The 18,364-nt window shown below is 39.2% G+C and overlaps 2 protein-coding genes across 2 annotated transcripts; one reads left to right on the top strand and one right to left on the bottom strand.

The window, feature by feature from the left end:
* Positions 1-391: 391 nt before the first annotated feature.
* Positions 392-2,823, bottom strand: med29 (mediator complex subunit 29). The gene is made up of 4 exons (XM_086261573.1): positions 2,564-2,823; positions 1,787-1,845; positions 1,597-1,687; positions 392-1,195 (listed from the first exon to the last, which is right to left on the bottom strand). The coding sequence occupies exons 1-4, from the start codon at positions 2,789-2,791 to the stop codon at positions 968-970; spliced, it is 606 nt and encodes a 201-aa protein (XP_086117699.1). The 5' UTR covers positions 2,792-2,823; the 3' UTR covers positions 392-967.
* Positions 2,824-3,684: 861 nt separating this feature from the next.
* ppp2r1bb (protein phosphatase 2, regulatory subunit A, beta b) lies at positions 3,685-17,932 on the top strand. The gene is made up of 15 exons (XM_086261572.1): positions 3,685-3,839; positions 4,442-4,532; positions 4,651-4,751; positions 5,507-5,739; positions 5,881-6,028; positions 6,157-6,312; positions 7,620-7,734; positions 7,834-7,904; positions 9,447-9,581; positions 10,879-11,052; positions 11,227-11,287; positions 15,127-15,281; positions 15,873-16,015; positions 16,143-16,234; positions 16,342-17,932. The coding sequence occupies exons 1-15, from the start codon at positions 3,762-3,764 to the stop codon at positions 16,356-16,358; spliced, it is 1,770 nt and encodes a 589-aa protein (XP_086117698.1). The 5' UTR covers positions 3,685-3,761; the 3' UTR covers positions 16,359-17,932.
* Positions 17,933-18,364: the final 432 nt, after the last annotated feature.

Raw genomic sequence — 18,364 nt, 5'->3', positions numbered from 1 at the left:
AGCTGCAGAAACCTGACCTGTTAACAAAGTCCTCATTCACCCTCTGAATACACAGCACAAGGGCCAAAAGAGCATGATGGTATGTAAATATAGAGTGCTGTGCAAAAGTCTTGAAACACCTTTCATTTCATTATATTTTGCTTCTAATGGCTCAGACCTTTACTCTGTAGCTCTGTACATTGGCTGCTTTTTCAGTCATTTTCAGTCCAGTCCTTATGCCTGAACCGTTGTTTTAGAAGTGCTTTTTTGTTAAGCCACTTAATACTGACTTATTCAAGCATAAAGGCACCATATTCAAGGGATGAACCATGTTTGAGCCTTCACAGACAAATGAGCAAAACAATTTTAAATATTATTTTTAGACACTCATTTGCAGCCTGTCATAAAAACACAATTTATTCACATTTCTTTAGCTGAATTTATGAAAAATCCCAACAATAACATATGTTGACATTAAATACTATTTTTTTCACCAACAAGGTGATTCCCAAAGATATATTAGCAGAAAACTTGCATATTTCTACATTGGGTCCAGCTTGTCCTTCAAAACATTAGGAAACTGGATAAGTGAGAGACAAAAGAAGAAGTGACAAGCTTAAAAAAGCTAATTGCAGCAGAGGAACGGTATCTGAAAGTCACATCCTTAAGAAACATGAAAAATTTCAGCAAACATACCGGTAAGTAGAAAGATTTTATTAGCGAATACAAACGTGTTATAAAAGACTTCACCTGCGCTTCTGCCGCCACCTGCTGGTCATCTTCCAACATAACGTCTGTCAGAATTATTTACAAAGTGGTGGCAAAAACACAACTTCACGCTCCACCAAATATACATGACCTTTTGACCTGCTGACATAAATCATCATCATGGCCAATGTAGCATGAAAGTGAGAAGTAAATATTTTACAATTCTGTCACCTTTTACAAAACACCTGGTGCATAAAGAGCTGTAACCATCAGTCCAAATCTATATGATTCCTTGAGGCTGTCCCTTTCCTGCAATCTTCTTAGAACACTCCAGCAAAGCGTTGTGGATATCTTTGGCACAGGAGATCTGAGATTTGATCATGCCAAGGTACTGGGCATATGACATGGACTCTGTCTGGACGGTGTCTGGCTTGGTGGCTGTTGGGACCAGGTTGGGTGAGTGTTTGGCACTGTCGATGCTCTGTGAGAGGCACTCATATGCTAGTCGCTGCACAGAGAAGAAGAAAAAATTCAGTTTGTGGAGGAAATCTTAAGTGTAGATACAGTGCAGTGGTCCCTCGTTTATCGCGGGAGTTACATTCTAAAAGGTCTTTTAGATTTGACTGATAACTTCTTTAATTTTAATGCTTTTTTTAATAGTCAGTCTTGAGTTAAGTTCTTTTTCATCTATTTAAGTCATTAAAACATATCACAATGAGATTGGTTTACACCCAATTTAAATATTTGTAATGTTTTGTAAGAAAAAAGGTTTACAGTCATATTTCGTTTTTAGGGGTACAGTTATGATCTCTTACAGAAATGACAAAACACTCACAAAAATCAACACATAAATGTGTCTGGATGTCTGTTTTTACTCCATGATGGATTATTTGTTTGTTTGAATCTTACCAAACATAGCTCAAGTTGATCGCAAAGGGCATAAAACTCCTCCAGGCTTTTGTCAAAGCGCTGAAGTGTCACTGAAGTGTCACTGGTTTTTCTAAAACAAAAGGAAAAAAAAGACACACATAGAAATAAATCAGAAGGCTGCTTGACACAGACATACAGATCAGAGGTTGCCACAAACGACGCTACTTACATGCCGTTGTCAATTGTCGTGTTATATGCCAAATTCAGGGAGGCGATTCTCATTACATTCTGCATTGGAAAGAAGTAAAGTAAATTTTATTCACACTCTACACCTTCACAGTATGTTTCAGATCAATATTGAGCCAGGCGAAGAATTCCTTCCTAAGTGTCTACAACAGATTTTGGATAATAGTGAATTAGTGACTAATGATCCATATTAATGTTTCAAAGAACAGGAAGATAGTATATTTTTAGGTTTTACATGACTGTCAAAACGATTTAAATATATTTTATTCAAAGGAAAATGTCAAGATAATTCCAGAACTGATTGGCTGTTTAACTACACATTTACACAGGACTTTACAGGACCCGGCCAAATATGTTGGGAGGCAGGCAGTTCCCATGGTAATGTGAAAGTCCCCTTTGACCTCCGTCATAAGAGTCCAATAAAAATAATAAAAATACACATCAATTGGGGTGGGATGTACAGTTTCACGGTTTCCATATTCACTAAAATCACAGTTTAATTGAAGTAGAACCACACTGGTGGATCTAAAATCCACCTCAATAGATCGGGATTAACGTCATTGTACAAAAATTTGAAGCACCTGTGCAACAGTATCGAATTATAAAATATATTTTTATGTATACTGGGAAACTTTCGGGAAAGGTATCAAATTTCAGGCTAAAATAATTAAATTTGTTTTGTTTTTTACTGCTGTTAAATGTCAAAACGAACAGTATGTGAGGGTTAGCATCTTCAGCCAGCTACATGCGCAGCACTTACCTGTAAGCTCTCCTTTAGCTGCGGTATAAGCATCTTAAATCTCTGAACTGGGTCAAAGTCTTGCTGTTGACTCAGTTGCTGTTGTTGTTGCTGCTGTTGTTGTTGTTGTTGCTGCTGCTGCTGTTGTTGTTGTTGTTGCTGCTGTTGTTGTTGCTGCATTGAAGCAGACTGTTGTTGTAATCCGGCCTGAGACATCGACCCTCCTGGTTGCGGCTGCTGAGACGCCATCTTGTTCTGCTGTGACTAGAATATCCGGGAAAATATCCGGTTCTATAATTTTCAAAATAAAAGTAATTCTTAAGAGGGTCACTGAAGGAAGAGGGAAGGGACGGGTATAAAATAAATTTAAAAAACAACAAAACACTCCTCAAAATCTTCTATGTTAAACCTTATATTATACATTTTAATTGGATTAAGCAACAAACAAATGCTGATTTTAGCACAGAGTCACCACATTATAAACTTCCAGACTTTGAAGAGACCTTGTAATGAAATGGATCCATTCAGAAGAAAATAACAGACTCGTTTAGGTTAGGTGATAGCTTTTGTGTGTCAATTTGCCACTTTAATGTAAAAAATTTGTTGTCCCTTAGTTTTTTTCTACCTTCTGTGGCCCTAATACTCTTTTTTACAGTCTTGATTATTTTGAACTACATGTACAACCTTATTCATTCCCAGAGATACTGTTTTTATTAATTGTAATAATACTTTAGTTTGTTTTCCGTGGTTCTTTTTCATTTACATAAAAATACAATTTTTATTTTGCGATGTTTAATGTATTTTCTGTACCAGTGATTGTATGAATGACTTTTAAAAAAATTACAGGCTTTGCAAAGCAGGAACAGATAAGGAATTCCTCAGAGATTCATGGATGTAATGATGAGAGATGCTGAGGATAGGGTGATATGGAGGCAGGTGATCCGCCTCCTAAATAAGCAGTTTAAAGAAGAAGAAAGAGGTCTTTAAGGGGAAGAAAGAGAGACTGATTGAGCTAAAAAATAAACAAAACCCTAGTTTATTGTAATATTCTCCAGTCCAGTAGGTGGCAATAAAACACATCTAGGCTGGTTTGAAAGGCGCCAAAGGTAGAAGAAGAAGCAAGCTCCGAGAAGGGGAGGGCCCTGCAGCTGCTGCTTTCTGGCAGAAACCCCGTAGTGTAGTACCGCAGCGCCATTCGGTAACTGCAACAGTATCCAAAATGGCAGGAGCTGATGGAGACGATTCTCTTTATCCTATCGCCGTTCTCATTGATGAACTGCGAAATGAGGACGTTCAGGTAGGAACCCTGATTTTAATATTGTTTTTTTTATATTAAAGATCAAAGCGTTTGGCATAATTTCTTAGTCGTCAGATTGTTAGCTAGCTATCTAGCAAATATGCTAAGTAACGTTCTCGGTCTGGGCCTATCAGGAATTTTCTGCCGGGCCCACCCTACCCGGCTAGTCTAGTTTGTTGTCGACAGTAATATACCGCTCTTTGAGTTGGTTTTTACGCAGATGTACATTTTAATATATTATCACGAAGATTGACAAACTAGGTCATTCATTTAGCTGCTAGCTAATGTCTAGCCAAGCTAGCCGAATGAGCGTTCAACTAAGGAATCACAACAGCGGGGCGTTTGAGGCCGCAGTGGGTATAGATCACGGCTGATCACGCAATTTATTCCTATCAGTCAGTGGAAAGCTTTGCCTTCTAGCAAGCAATTTGAAACGCTGGGTCGCTTTAGTTAGCAACTTGTGACGCAATTTTAAACCAGATGATAACACTAATACGCGTTCTTGGGTTAACAGTATGAATTATAGGGTTGTATTTATTTATTTATTTTGTTATTGGCTCAGGGTTTCTGAATCCATCACTAATTTTCCATTTTTCTTCCAGTTGCGTCTGAACAGCATCAAGAAGCTGTCCACTATTGCGCTGGCCCTGGGTGTAGAGAGGACCCGAACTGAACTCCTCCCTTTCCTCACAGGTAATAAAAGCAGTTTTATATTAAAGCGCTGAATGTGTTGCACTTAAAACTGGGCCTTGTAGTTGCTGAGGCTGCCAGTAATCCACATGTAGATTTACAGTCCTTCTCTCACCCTCAGACACCATCTATGATGAAGATGAGGTGCTTTTGGCATTGGCTGAACAGCTTGGCAATTTCACTATGCTGGTGGGAGGTCCAGAGTATGTCCACTGTCTTCTGGTAAGTCTACAAGCTTCAGATTTTTTTTGTAAACACATGCTTGCAAGGAGATGCATTCCCCATTATATTAAATCTGTATTGACATTTCCTTAGAATTAGCTAGTTTATGTAAAAGTCAATTTACTACACATGAACTTTGCATCAACGTATTTTTCAAGAGTGGGCCAAATGCTAATGTTAAAGTCAGGTTATATTAGGTTGCACTAAGACACAAAGGGTAGTATCTAAACACATCTTAACCCACACATAGTTCATTTACTGGATTTAGACTAGTAATAACAAACTGTTGACACAATTACATCAGTCCCTCAGCTCAACAGTTTCACCATAGGACTGACCTGTGGACTTAGGATCAAAGATGATCATGTTTGTGACGACAAAAATAAAAGTAATCGACTGACATTTCAGCTCTTAAGATTTGATGATTTTCCTAACTTTTCTTTGTTTGTTTTAAAGAGATTTTTAAATTTGGAATTAGCAGTACATCATATTCTATACAATTGTTTTATCACAACCATGTATAAATTTTCAGTTTGTTGAAAGGTACATTTTCTAAATTCAGACTGTAAGCAATCCTATGCAGCCAGTCATTTGTTAGTATTTATGTAGCATCTAGAGATTCATTGTGAGTAACCCCTTAATGCCTATTGTATCATATTTGCTATATAGAGTTTTTGTGAGATGTTTATTTGTGATGCTTTTCCATCATCAGTGTGGATTAAGTTGATCTCCACTTATTTCTTCTTGATGTTTAGCCTCCTCTGGAGAGCCTAGCTACAGTGGAAGAGACAGTAGTCAGAGACAAAGCTGTGGAGTCCCTGCGAAAGATCTCTCAGGAGCACTCTCCAGTTGACCTGGAGGTCCACTTTGAGCCTTTGGTGAAGCGGTTGGCCAGTGGTGACTGGTTCACTTCTCGCACATCTGCCTGTGGCCTCTTTAGCGTCTGTTATCCTCGTGTTTCCAGCACCGTCAAGGCTGAGATTCGCCAGTAAGTGGCTTCTTGAAAAGTGGAGAGATTTTTAAATTCCTCCAAATCCTTTTTTCTTAACTTATTTGCTTGTAATGAGTCACTTGGTGGTTGTTTTAGTCTTCTAACAAGGTTTCATTTGATGTTTGTTGTTATTTCTAGGCATTTTCGCACCTTGTGCTCAGATGACACTCCTATGGTGCGTCGTGCTGCAGCATCCAAACTGGGGGAATTTGCCAAAGTCTTGGAGCTGGAGTATGTAAAAAGTGACATAATTTCCCTTTTCACTGCCCTGGCCTCTGATGAGCAGGTATGAACATCCATCCAAAAAAAAAAAAAAAAAAAATCCATTGAACTGCAGTGTTCTTATTTTGGGTAGTCAATTCTTGGTGTCGTTGCCTGTTGGGAGGCCAAACTGATCCCATCTTTCTTCATCAGGACTCAGTGCGGCTGCTTGCAGTGGAGGCTTGTGTCAGTATTGCCACTCTGCTGCCTCAGGAGGATCTGGAGACCCTGGTGATGCCAACCCTACGTCAGGCTGCAGAAGATAAGTCCTGGAGGGTCCGTTACATGGTTGCTGACAAGTTCTCTGAGGTAAACTGAAAAACAACTTCTTTGATTTAAATGTAGAATTAACATTTTGGAAATTCTGTTTAAAACCAACTTTAAATAGGGCACTTTTTTGATATAGAGTAATTCTGAAGCGGAGTTGACTGTTTTTCTTTTACTGGATATAAAACCAACAACAGTAAAAGGTTCATACATTTCAATGTTAATCTGCTGTATTTCTTTGATACTTGTTAGTAATCTTAGTTTAGACACATGTAGTGCTTTCAAAGAAGTGTTTGACATCACATCATTAAATAAACCACCCCTGTCCAAACATTTGTGCTGCATATTTACTGAGCAAAGGTGTCATTGGAATAATAATGATTAACAAACCCAACATCCTCAAACAAGTAGCTGAGATTAAATCTTAACTTCCTGTTAAAACTTTCAGAAAAAATACTAAGAGCAAAAACAGAATGGAGAGATTTAAAGGTGGCTCTCTTAGACTTGAGCTGAATTAAAGTTCTTTGTTGCCATGCTGCCGTGGGCACAACTAATCACATGCATTCAGCTAGGTCATTGAGCCATTTTTGATCAAAAGAATCTATGCAGCTGCAAAACTCGATTGAGCTTTATTATGAAGGTGACACAAGTTTAAATAAGCCCACAAACATTACTAGTAGGTAATTAAAATCTTTTACCAGTGGGCTTTAATTAAGATTTGTAATATTTGGAGCTTTATCTTTGCATTTTCATTACAATAACACCATGTTTTTGATGTGTTTAGTAAGTTCTAGAGCAAATAAAAAACATGTGTTTTTATTGGCAATAAAACAGTTGTGATATAAGGAAAAATGCATAGTAAATATTTATTAGCTTGAACAGCCCTATTTCAGAGGCTATTTTGAGTTTTACCTGTCAGATTATAAGTAGCAGCAGAAAAGATTTAAGTATTGTACATTTTAAAAAGTCAGTTTCCAGTTAAGCCGAAGATTTAGCAAGACTGCAGCTTTGACATGCATCCATGCAATACACGGCTATACAGGGTCAGCAAAATTAAGAGGATAAGGTGCCAGGTGATAGACCCAGGCCATGGCACGTACATTAAAAAAATCTGTTTTATACATAGAAATCGTAAAGTTTATTTCCATCCTAATATTCATTGAAACCTCTTAACTATCAGTGTTGAGAATTTTGAGTCAGGTTGTTTGCTCATAATATCACAATGTGAACTTTTAGCCACATTAAAACCTCCCAGTATCTTCCAGTGACCTTTTTACTGGAAGACACTGGGAATTGTGTCACATGCTTACTTAGTAAATGGAGATTAATTGATTTCTGTCTGAATGTAGCTCCAGAAAGCAGTGGGCCCAGAGATCACAAAGAACGACCTGGTCCCAGCTTTCCAGAATCTTCTGAAGGACTGTGAAGCTGAGGTCCGTGCGGCTGCAGCCAACAAAGTCAAAGGTAGGAGATTTTCTTGAAATGAATCGCACTGGCTGAACTTGATTCAGCCTCTTGACCACTGCTTTCTATATTTTGATGATGTATTTTTCCCTTTGTCAGAATTCTGCGAGAACCTTCCAGAGGACAATCGTGAGCAGATCATCATGACTCACATCTTGCCTTGCGTCAAGGTAAAAATAAATAAACTTTTCTGTCAGCTGCAGTGTGATATTTCTTGTCAGTAAGACAAAAGTTTTGTGTTCACTGGTAAAGCAAGAAAAACAAATAAAAGCTTATATTTTTATTGTTCCTTTAAAGCACTTTTGAATGCATATGTGTTTATTTATTTTGGTGGTGGTGGTGGTGGGGGGGGGGGGTTGACCAATGCCATTGCTGACAGATTTTAAAGTGTGGATAATCCTTGAATCTTAGTTGTCTCCTGTGGAGGGAGGGGAAAAGGAGACTATTTTGTATAAAGTGTTCACTGAGCAGACATATTTGGTTGGTGACCCTTAGTCTGCTATCACCTTCACAAAAAGTAAAATGTTTGTTTGTGTAAACCTAAGAATTTTGAATAAGAGCACCGGGCTGTTTTTGCAGGGAAGATCCATTTCTCAGACAAAGACATAGTTAACAGTTAATCCGTAGCCTGTAAGAATAGCAGGAGAATCTAATTATGAGCTCTGCATCTTATAATGTAGTGTTTGGGGCAGATAATGGTTACACTGTCATGAAGTCATGATGTTGAAAAGGTGGCATCCATATCTCTTATATTCTAGAGAATATAAGAGATATAAACAGCTCTTATATTCTAGAGAATATAAGAGATTGAGAAAATTAATCTAGTAATAAATAATTCAGGTTTTTCTCATTTATCGCACTTTTTTAAAACCATGTTATCATTTATTTATTTAGTCTGTTTGGAAGCAAATCTCTGAATTCCTTTAAATTGATGTCAAGGCCTGTTTTGTGGTTATGTTTTATAGACTATACATGCCAGTGTTGTTCAAGTTTTAAGCAGCAGGTGGCACTATTGTGTTGTAACGAACTATTGTGTCAGTAAGGGTAGTGGAAATACAGGTAGCCTCACAGTGGAATTCCTGGAACTGTACTTTTTTTTTTTTTTGGTGTGTGTTTGAAAGAGAGCAAGCTGCATGACTGTCATAAGAAGTCTGTGTTTGTCCTGTAAACATATATACAGCAGTGGGAAAAGCCATCCAGGTAGCAACAAACACACTTCCCTGGAAAAATGTAATAAACGTCATAGCACGGGCACTTGGCACACACATACCATCACTCCCACTGCAGAGTTGATTTTATTGGTAGATTGAAATGCCTGGTGTGCTGATATATGTTCTGGGAAGGGAAAATAATTTTTCAAAGGTTTTATAGTTCATTAGAGGCTTCCATGTAATACTGGTTTGAAAACACAAGTAAACATGAGCATTTAGATAACAAGCGATTTCTTTGCTTGTTTATGTACACCCATTTCTGTTTCTGTCTACATCACATTTTAAGTTTCCACGCACAGTTGTTAGATGCAATGACTGTAATCCTCACTAGTATTAAGTTCACTTTACCATGTATTTACACACAGGTCGATTATAGGCTCCTTGTGTGCTGCGTTGCAAATATGAGCCATTGCAGTGGTCTTGATGTTTATTTACATACTTTGTGTTAACTATTTGTTTGGGCTGATCTCTCTGTCTCCTGTGTTTCCCGTCCTCCATTAGGAACTTGTTTCAGACACCAACCAGCATGTGAAATCGGCTCTGGCCTCAGTCATTATGGGACTTTCAACCATCCTGGGCAAGGACAACACAATAGAGCACTTACTGCCTCTATTTCTGGCTCAGCTCAAGGACGAGGTAAAGGAAATGCAGATTTTTAATTGTGGTTTCTTTATATTAGACAGCTGGCTTTGGAAATCCACAAGGCACAGTTGTAGTTTGGTACCACTGTAAACAAAAGCTGCTTACAAGGCAGCCCAATTTGACCAAGTTCTTTGGCCTTCTTTGATCAGCATGTCTTAGACAGCAAAGCCACTTAGCTGCAGCCACCAGATGTACCTGGCTGCCACCTGGCTGGGTAGGAGGATGATTCATGCAGTTGGCAGCCTAACTGAGACCTTACAATTGGAAGACTGATTGGCTGCTGTCTTGAGGAAAGCATAATTAAGTCAGACACAGCTTAGCCAAATGGGTTACTGCTTGATGCATTCTGATTGTATTTTCAGTAATAAGGAATAATTGTGGATATTTGCTGATTAAATTGCAACTGTCAGTATTACTTTTGTAATCATTTTTCAAAGAAGCTGCTGCAAGAATCAAATTGTAGAGCAGTCCTGATTCTGTGTTAGGTTAATGTGTTTTAGCTCCTGAATATTGATTTACATTGTTCCTCTAAGTGTGTTAGGTTCATGTTGAAGAATAGCTCACTCACATCTTCCCACATTAATACATAGTCCCATTACATTAGTGAATATTGATATCAGACACAAGTTTGGCAGGTCGGAGACAAACGTGTATCAGTGTTTTGGACGGCTTATGCTTTAAGTTCCTCAACTCTCTTCCTCTAGTCCTATTTAAAGACGGCCCATTTTCCTCACGGCGCAAACACAAGACTAAGTGACTAATTAGATTAATGTCTAAACTGACAGCTTTGACTTGCAAATTTCAAATCAAAGTACATTTATCTGAGGAAAGGGAGACACTGTACAGATTTCAGATAGTTTCTGTGACTTGTTCAGCTACTGCTCTGTCTCAGCTTAAGTTAGTGTGACTGAATGTGTCAAATCATTCTTCAATTTGTGGTTTCTGGAGTTTAAAGTATGTTGATTTAAAAAGTTTAGCTGTGTACTTTTGCTGTTCCAGTTAATATCCTGTTCAAAGCTGAACAAACGCAAGCCCTAATTTCAGGCTCTTTATAATAAACATTGGTTCCGATTTGTAAGACATAACCTCTTGGCAGTCTGGTCTTTTTTGATGGGGTTAGCATAGTTGGATACATAATATGTGATTGGTCTTTTTTTCTTCTTCTTAAGTGTAAAATATGTAGGTTAAGAAGTTTTACATTTTCGATTATATCGGGTTTGAAATGAATCAGAATTTGATGACAGTAGGCTGGCATGACCTTAACCTATCTCTCGTAATTCGTCTGTTTTAGTGCCCTGAGGTGCGTCTGAACATCATCTCCAACCTTGACTGTGTGAACGAGGTGATTGGCATACGACAGCTCTCTCAGTCACTGCTGCCGGCCATTGTGGAGTTGGCAGAAGATGCAAAGTGGAGGGTTCGCCTTGCCATCATAGAGTACATGCCCTTGCTGGCAGGACAGCTGGTGAGTCGTGGAGTCTAGGAAAGACAGCTGCAAGCCATATAACATGTTTTAAATGTCATCCTTAATTAACACCATGTGTAAAAACACCAACATTAGCTAAAATGCTATCAGGCCCGATTTGACTGTAGATAACCAGGAAATTGTTGTGATTATATTTTATCCTTTTTCCTGCAGGGAGTCGAGTTCTTTGATGAGAAGCTCAATACCCTTTGTATGGCCTGGCTTATTGACCATGGTAAGGTGCTGTTATGGGTTTCAAAGTTTGTCAATTTGATGTACTATCATCGTCATAGGACGATACTTTATCTGTTTGGTCTTAAGGTGGAGCTGAGTATTTGACTGTTTGCATATTTGTTTGTTGGGGAGGTATTTGGTTTTCAATTTTGGGATTTGGATATTTGTTCATATTATTTACATGTAAATGCATACAGTCAGCTTTGGTGCCTGACACCCTTCTCACTCACAGCAGTGATCATCACACTTCAGTTCACCTCATTGTTGCCAACTTGGCGAACTTATGAGACGCTGCTTAAACAGATGCTTAAATGGGCAGCTTTCTTTGCAACACCCCCTTTAGCCTATGAATACAAATCTTAGCCTGAAAATTGTCCTCGTTTTCTAGTTTTCGCTGCAGGAGGGTTGCACTTACTGTGGCAATGCCCCTAATTCTCTCGCCTCTTCCCAATGGCATTTTATTTACTTTGGCTGTCAGTGCTCGGTAGCACTCTGATACCTTCATCATACACTAGCTTTTTTTGTTTTGTTTTTTTAAACATAAGTAGGAACTGCTTATTCCTTTATGAATTTTCACCATTACATATCCACACAGTTGTATTTTGATTCTCTCTTTAATTTCTCTGACTGAACTTTGCACGCAGTTTAGAGAGGTCCTCTTACCAGTCTGATACTATTTTATGACCAGGTCAGAGAGACTGTTGGAGAGAAGAGACTAATAAGCTTAGAGGGTGGAAGTGAAGAAGTTTCAGGGTAAAGAAGGGGTGAGATGGAGGTGTTTTGTTTTATACATACCATTGGAGACTCTTCATCTGTAGCGTAGTACAGCTGTAATCAGCAAAGAACTAAATCATCTAGTACAATGGTGTTTGAGAAGTTGTCAGATCTTGTGTCACAATAGAACTGTATATGGACCCTCTCATTTCCATTTTGACACATGAAGGAGTCATCTACATTTGTGCAGATCTTGGGTGATCTCGAGTTGCTACGTTGTGTTAATCACAGCAGTTCTTCTATTGGTTTTTCTGCACAGTTAAGGGGCTCGTCTTTCATTGCATTCAGTCACGTAGCAAGTTTCAGTCAATTTAAGAAACGTTATCTTAACCCATCTTCTCCATTCACTCTGCTTTGAGGGAGTAGCTGCACACATTTTCAGTGAAACAGAAAACAAAGAAAAAGAGAATCTAGAACCTTGAGTGAAAACAGTTGTCGGCACAAAGACTTGCACTGACTGGAAATTGAAGCAAATACACATAAATGAGGTAAACGGGGTCCTGTTGGAAACTTCTAATAATTTTATCCTGATGGATAATTGTATACCGTTATTTCCAGTATATATTTTTTTAAACATGTCTTGTTGATGTATTTATCTCTCACTGTTATTGATTCACATTGTGTTTTATGTAACACACAGAAAGCCTGTAAAGAGAATTTCTCTGAAAATTTGCTCTCAGGAGAGCCTGCCCTCAGACCCTCCTAGCTGTAGCAGCATTTTACTCTGTCCACGCGATGCTGTCACCCTTCGCTGTTTGCATCCCCATAGAACAGTTCAGCCACTCTTTCATACTTTGTTACGTCAGTTAACCTTGTTTTTCTATACAACAGCCTGCAGTTCTAGCTTTGGATTTATACTGTTGTTAATGGACTTTAAAATCCCTGTTGGGTCACTGAGCGAGTCTGTGTGTGTTTATCTGTGCATGTTTGCCCTGGGGTCTTTCTCTTCCCGGTAGTTTTAAACGGTTCTGCGAAACAATCATCCTTATTCAAACGCTGAAAGAGCTGTTTATCCTTAGAACTTCACAACACACCCAACTGTATTTATAACCTAGAATATTTGTGGTATGCATCAAGTTTTACCTGTGTATGTAGTGTTCTTTTGACATTGAGTTTTCCAATTAGAGAGAGACACGCTCTCTGTTGAGGACAAAGGGCCAGCTGGGTTACATCATTGGAATGCTGCTGGTGTGAGTTTCTCTATGTGTGTGTGTGTGTGTGTGTGTGTGTGTGTGTGTGGGGCTAGGGTTAGGGCTGTGCCACACTTACGTAAGCCCTTCAGAGAAAGACGGGAGCACAGGAATCAGCCCAGAATCTTTCCCTCACTGGCTTAATTACAGAGAAAATTATTTGTGTATTTTCCTCTTCTTTTTTTGTCACACAGCATACAAATACCATTAGTCTAATTTCTAACAGTGAGTTCTTCTATTTGTCGCTTTATTGCTCTAAATTCTATTTGAGGTGAAAGCTGTAGCGTCATAATTGCTACAGCAAATAATGCTGATAAATAAAATCTGTAATTTTTGTTGAATGGATGTAGATACTGCATATATCCTAACAATGGGGTAAAATCAGGGGTAAAACAATAGATGGGACATTTTGTACTTTCATTACAGTAACTTTAAAACGTATGTCAGACTTCACTGATGGACACGCATGTAAACAAATCTTCATGGATATTGTGAGACATGAAGATTCTCTTCACAACCAGTGTAGGATAACCGTTGCCCAACAATGCAACTGCAGAAATGCTCTTGGGTGTATTTATAACAAGATTGGCAGCTGTATTTACATTTCCTGGCTACACACTTAAAATATGTAATGAGATGGATAAATCAAAAGAAGGCTCCTTCAGTAACAAAGATCTAAGTTGTCACAAAGAAGACAATGATCTGTATGTGTTGGCTGAGTAACCCTCTGGCCTTAAAAAGGATGACTGTCCAGATGAGATATAACCAAAAGAGAATTGATACAATTATAGTAAGTTAGTCATCACATAATAATGTGTTTTGAGGGCGTGTTTTTCTGGCTTGTGTGTGCGTGCAATTATCGCCCTGATTTTTATTGTCCAGCTCGAAGATGTTCGCAAGCAAACTGCTCTTGCTGTTCCCTTGACCAAATTGGTTCAGTATGATGAGTCTTGTTTGCCTCGGGGCTCTGCAGTTTATACCAGTGCCCAGAGAGAATTTCAGTCACCTTTTTAAGTCGGCCATCTCACACACCAATAGACGCATTCACTCCCACTGAAATCGGTACAACTGTGTGTATGGCATATTTTGTCACACTACATGGATGTTTGTATATATAACCTGAAGCGTGTGTTGACCCACACTCATTGTTGAACCTGAATGTGTCCTGTGTAAGCACAGGGCCACACTGTGATCCCAGCACAGCCGCTCTGTCTGTTAAAGAGGTGTAAAACAAGCAGTATGTTAGCAAAGTGTTGAGGCCATTACACACCTCACATGTGTGTTTTTGCAGAAAACTTGTCCTCCAGAAATGCGCTGTGGACAAAAATTAAGTTGACATCAAGAAGTGATGAGCTGGTCCTGATGTTTCTAAACAGGAAATGGAAGAAACTGAGATTCTGGGTTCATCCAGTTGTCACAAGAAAGAGGCAGCAGACAGAATGTCATGCTTTGCTCCAAGAGTTTTTTCGAGCTTCATTTGAAAATATTAATGCTGCAAACTATAAACTGCTGCATTAAGAATAGATGACTCAGAAAAGTGTTTTTTGAAGCATGGGTTTTATATATCTGCTGTGTAAAGGCCTTTAGACACTTGTTTGTAATAAAAAATAAATAAATAAATAAAAAATAAGAGTTTGTCTTATTTCAGGACACGCAAACGAAATAGATATGAGGAACAAAATTACTATAATGACAAGCAAGATTTTAAAATTGTGGATTGCAAACAGCAAGCAAAATGAAGAGTGTAATCTTGGAGGATTTTAGCAAGCAAAGCAGATTTGGAAAGAGCCCATCAAGCTCATTCACAGAGACCTGGAAAGGGAGACATGGCACACGCAGACCTTTCACACAGAATGCTGTTGTGTGTTTTTTCTAGTGTATGCCATCCGTGAGGCAGCGACCTGTAACCTAATGAAGCTCGTGGAGAAGTTTGGAGCAGAGTGGGCCCAGAACACCATCGTGCCCAAAGTGCTGGGTATGGCCAACGATCCCAATTACCTCCACAGGATGACCACTCTGTTCTGCATCAATGTGAGTCGACAGATCTTTATTCTATATGCACATGATGGCCTTTGGAGTTTGTTTGAGGGGCTTATTTTCTGTACTGATCCATCTAAAATGACTCTAGTCTCTCTAATAAAAAGCAGAGATTAGTTGTTTTTCTTATACTACCAGCTGTCGCCAAGTGCTTTCTCGAAGTGGATCGTTAGACCGTGAGGTGTCTGTTTTGTTGTGGCAGCTTTGCCTTCTGTTACAAAGCGCCTCAGCATAACTTTTCTTTGGCACTCTTTTAATACCTGTTATGCCTTAAAGGTTTCAGACTCACAGTATTGAAGCTAGATTCAATAATGCAGATCCACTTTATTGCACTGCACATGGGAAAAGCCTAGTTTAGGAATTAAGGGTTTGTTTTATTAATATAAATGCAGTAACTTTAACAGAGCAAGCTAAGCTCTGGACTAAAATATGACCCAAGTATACTTATCTGGATCACCTACCTTCTTCACTTGAGGTAAACGAAGGCGGCAGTCACTATTAGGAAAGAAGTGTATGAGCTTCTTAAAAAATAAATCACTTACATGTAGATTTTGTCATCTTGGTAACTCCTGCATTCTGTCTCAGGCTTTGTCAAAGGCATGTGGCCAGGAGATCACCACTAAGCAGATGCTGCCTGTGGTCCTCAAGATGTCCAATGACCAAGTGGCCAACGTCCGCTTCAATGTGGCGAAATCCCTTCAGAAGATTGGCCCTATCCTCGACAGCAAGTATGTTGTCTGGAATTTGAGCACTCTGTGCTTTCTCTGCACAGTGGAGGGGGAAAACTGACTAAAGTCTGAAATCCAGAACGAGCTTTGAGTCTAATAAATGTTGTCCTCACTTTGTCCCTTGCAGTGCCCTTCAAACAGAAGTGAAGCCAGTGCTGGAGAAGCTGGCTTCAGACACAGACATGGATGTTAAATACTTTGCCCAGGAGGCCATTAGTGGTAAGCTTTCCTATCACTGGGTATTAAAACCATTTAACAGATTGAGTTATATTTGAAATATATTTAAAAATGACTAAAATTGCAATTATCTTCTCTTTCGTACACAGTTCTGGCGCTAGCATAACCGGCCAGCCCGACATGGGTTAACCAGATACCCACCTGAGTCAAGGCAACACTTTTACAAGATATTTATTGATGTTCAGGATCAACTGGTTAATGTATAGAGAAAGCTGTCAACAGTTTTATTTTTTGTTTCTTTTTCCCTATGTTTATTCCTTTTTTTTCTTTCTTTTTTTTACTGTCCAATGGGTGTCCATGTCCAGGTATAGCACATAGGCTTATTTGTTAACCTTTCGCTTTGCTGTAAATGGGTGCTTCTACAAAGGCAAAGTGTTGATGAAACTGAAATAAGTGGTGCATGCATGTGCTACTGTACTCGCTAGTCATTGCTAACCAGTACCCCCCTCACATTCCTCCCTTTTTACGCCCTTGGCCGCTGTTGTACTTGAGCTGCAGTCGTCACACCGTACCACGTCTCTGTTAGCTACCTAGGACTGTGCTAACTCTTTGTGCTGCAGCACTTTTTCTCCCAGTGTTAGATGAAAACTTTTAGCAGCAGATGGTGCAACAAGCTGTTAATTTTTTTTCCCTGAGCTTCATCTTGAAACAGCCCCCTTTTCCCAGAGATGCAGCTCTACAGAGAAGTAGAGATTGAAAGGTCTTTCAAGGTGTTATGAAATATGTTTTTTGTTTTTGTCACCAAATCAAACCCCTCGCCTCTGAAATCCTTCACAGAATTAGAATCTACAAGGTTTTAAAGAAATGATGTCCTGTGTAATTCCTCATCCACCAGACTGCTGTGCTCTGAGTTGGTCAGTAATGGAGAGGGGCCAGATCAGTTGTAAATTGTTGCTCATAACTGTCCCACATCCAGATTAGTAATTTTTGGTACGTGTGGAAAGATGGGACGTAATGTTCTGTAGTATATTGTCGGCATTACTCTTAATCTTTGTGCCAATGACTTTAGAAAGCAGCTGTGTTTTCTTTTAATATGCCGGTAAACCGGTTTCGTCTGCCATGTTGTGTAAAAAGACAGCATTGTTTTCTGGAAGCGACACTATTAGTCTTGACGGTAATGGGATCGTACAACTTAATTGACTACAGCTATGGGGGCTAGTGCACAACCACAGCAGTCCATGCGCTCTAGAGCCGATCAATTTTTTCCTTAAATCCATGCTTGGGTGCCCCCTCCCTCCTCCCCTCCCCTCCCCACTGAACAGGAGGTTTAAAAGCCTTTCAATAAACGTTAAGGGCCATCACTTTTAATCGTTGCTTAAAAACCTCTACACAATGGAGAACAAGTGCATGCTTTGAAAGAAAGTGGGAAGGGGAGCAGGGAGCATGTGTACGTAAGGCTGCATAATGTTTTATTACGGGGTGGGAGCTGGGGTGGTTATGGGCGGATTGAATAAATGTATCGTCTGTGCTGATAAAAGGAACTTTTGTCTTTCCCTGAACTCCTTATGCCATTCCCTTCTCTCTTCTCCCCTCCCGCCTTCCTCATTTTGTTGTTGAATAAACCTTGATTGTTGATTGTCCTGTATCACGAAGACTGCGCTTTTATTTTTGTTTTGAATTCTCTTCTAAATTGGGATGCTGTACTACTGTATCTTGATCTGAATAAAGTAACACAGAGGAGCCAGTGTACCCTTCTTTTTTAACTTCGCAGTTAGGACATCAAGTCCTTTTTGTCAGTATAATTGGCCGCTTCAGGGTGAAGACAGGAATCATCCAATTAAAACAATTTGGAGAATAACAGACGAACCACTTTAAAATATTCTTGAAATATAAATTGTATTGACAACAAATCACAGGCCTGCTGTGGATGTTTAGCTTCTGGAAAAACCAGTAAAAGCTGTCTTTTGGGGGGTCTCTTTGTATTTACAAACCCCTGCTGGATGGATGGAACCATTCTTCCTAGAGATAGTCCTCATCTGGTGTTTTGATGATGGGAAAGAAGAGAGATGTCTACCACTTTGTTCTACAGTGTACTCCACTGGATGGAGGACCTGTGACTGAAGTCATAGCCATTGATCCCTTGTGCCATGTGCATAGGGGGCTGTGGAAAAC

The sequence above is a fragment of the Aulonocara sp. 'chitande type north' Nkhata Bay genome, linkage group LG14 (assembly GCF_057382095.1).
Source record: "Aulonocara sp. 'chitande type north' Nkhata Bay isolate Kocher_YH1m ecotype deep benthic linkage group LG14, A_spYH_male_GT1.1, whole genome shotgun sequence".
In the NCBI taxonomy this organism is placed as follows: Eukaryota; Metazoa; Chordata; class Actinopteri; order Cichliformes; family Cichlidae; genus Aulonocara; species Aulonocara sp. 'chitande type north' Nkhata Bay.
Note: the sequence above shows the minus strand (reverse complement) of the source record. Positions and strands in the feature narration are given on the sequence as shown.

Coding starts and splice junctions, on each gene's coding strand:
- med29 (XM_086261573.1), bottom strand. CDS start 2,791: ATGGCGTCTCAGCAGCCGCAACCAGGAGGGTCGATGTCTCAGGCCGGA. Junction 1,688..1,786: donor ACGACAATTGACAACGGCAT/GTAAGTAGCGTC, acceptor CTTTTGTTTTAG/AAAAACCAGTGACACTTCAG. Junction 1,196..1,596: donor ATCAACTTGAGCTATGTTTG/GTAAGATTCAAA, acceptor TTCTCTGTGCAG/CGACTAGCATATGAGTGCCT.
- ppp2r1bb (XM_086261572.1), top strand. CDS start 3,762: ATGGCAGGAGCTGATGGAGACGATTCTCTTTATCCTATCGCCGTTCTC. Junction 7,905..9,446: donor ACATCTTGCCTTGCGTCAAG/GTAAAAATAAAT, acceptor GTCCTCCATTAG/GAACTTGTTTCAGACACCAA. Junction 15,282..15,872: donor CCACTCTGTTCTGCATCAAT/GTGAGTCGACAG, acceptor ATTCTGTCTCAG/GCTTTGTCAAAGGCATGTGG.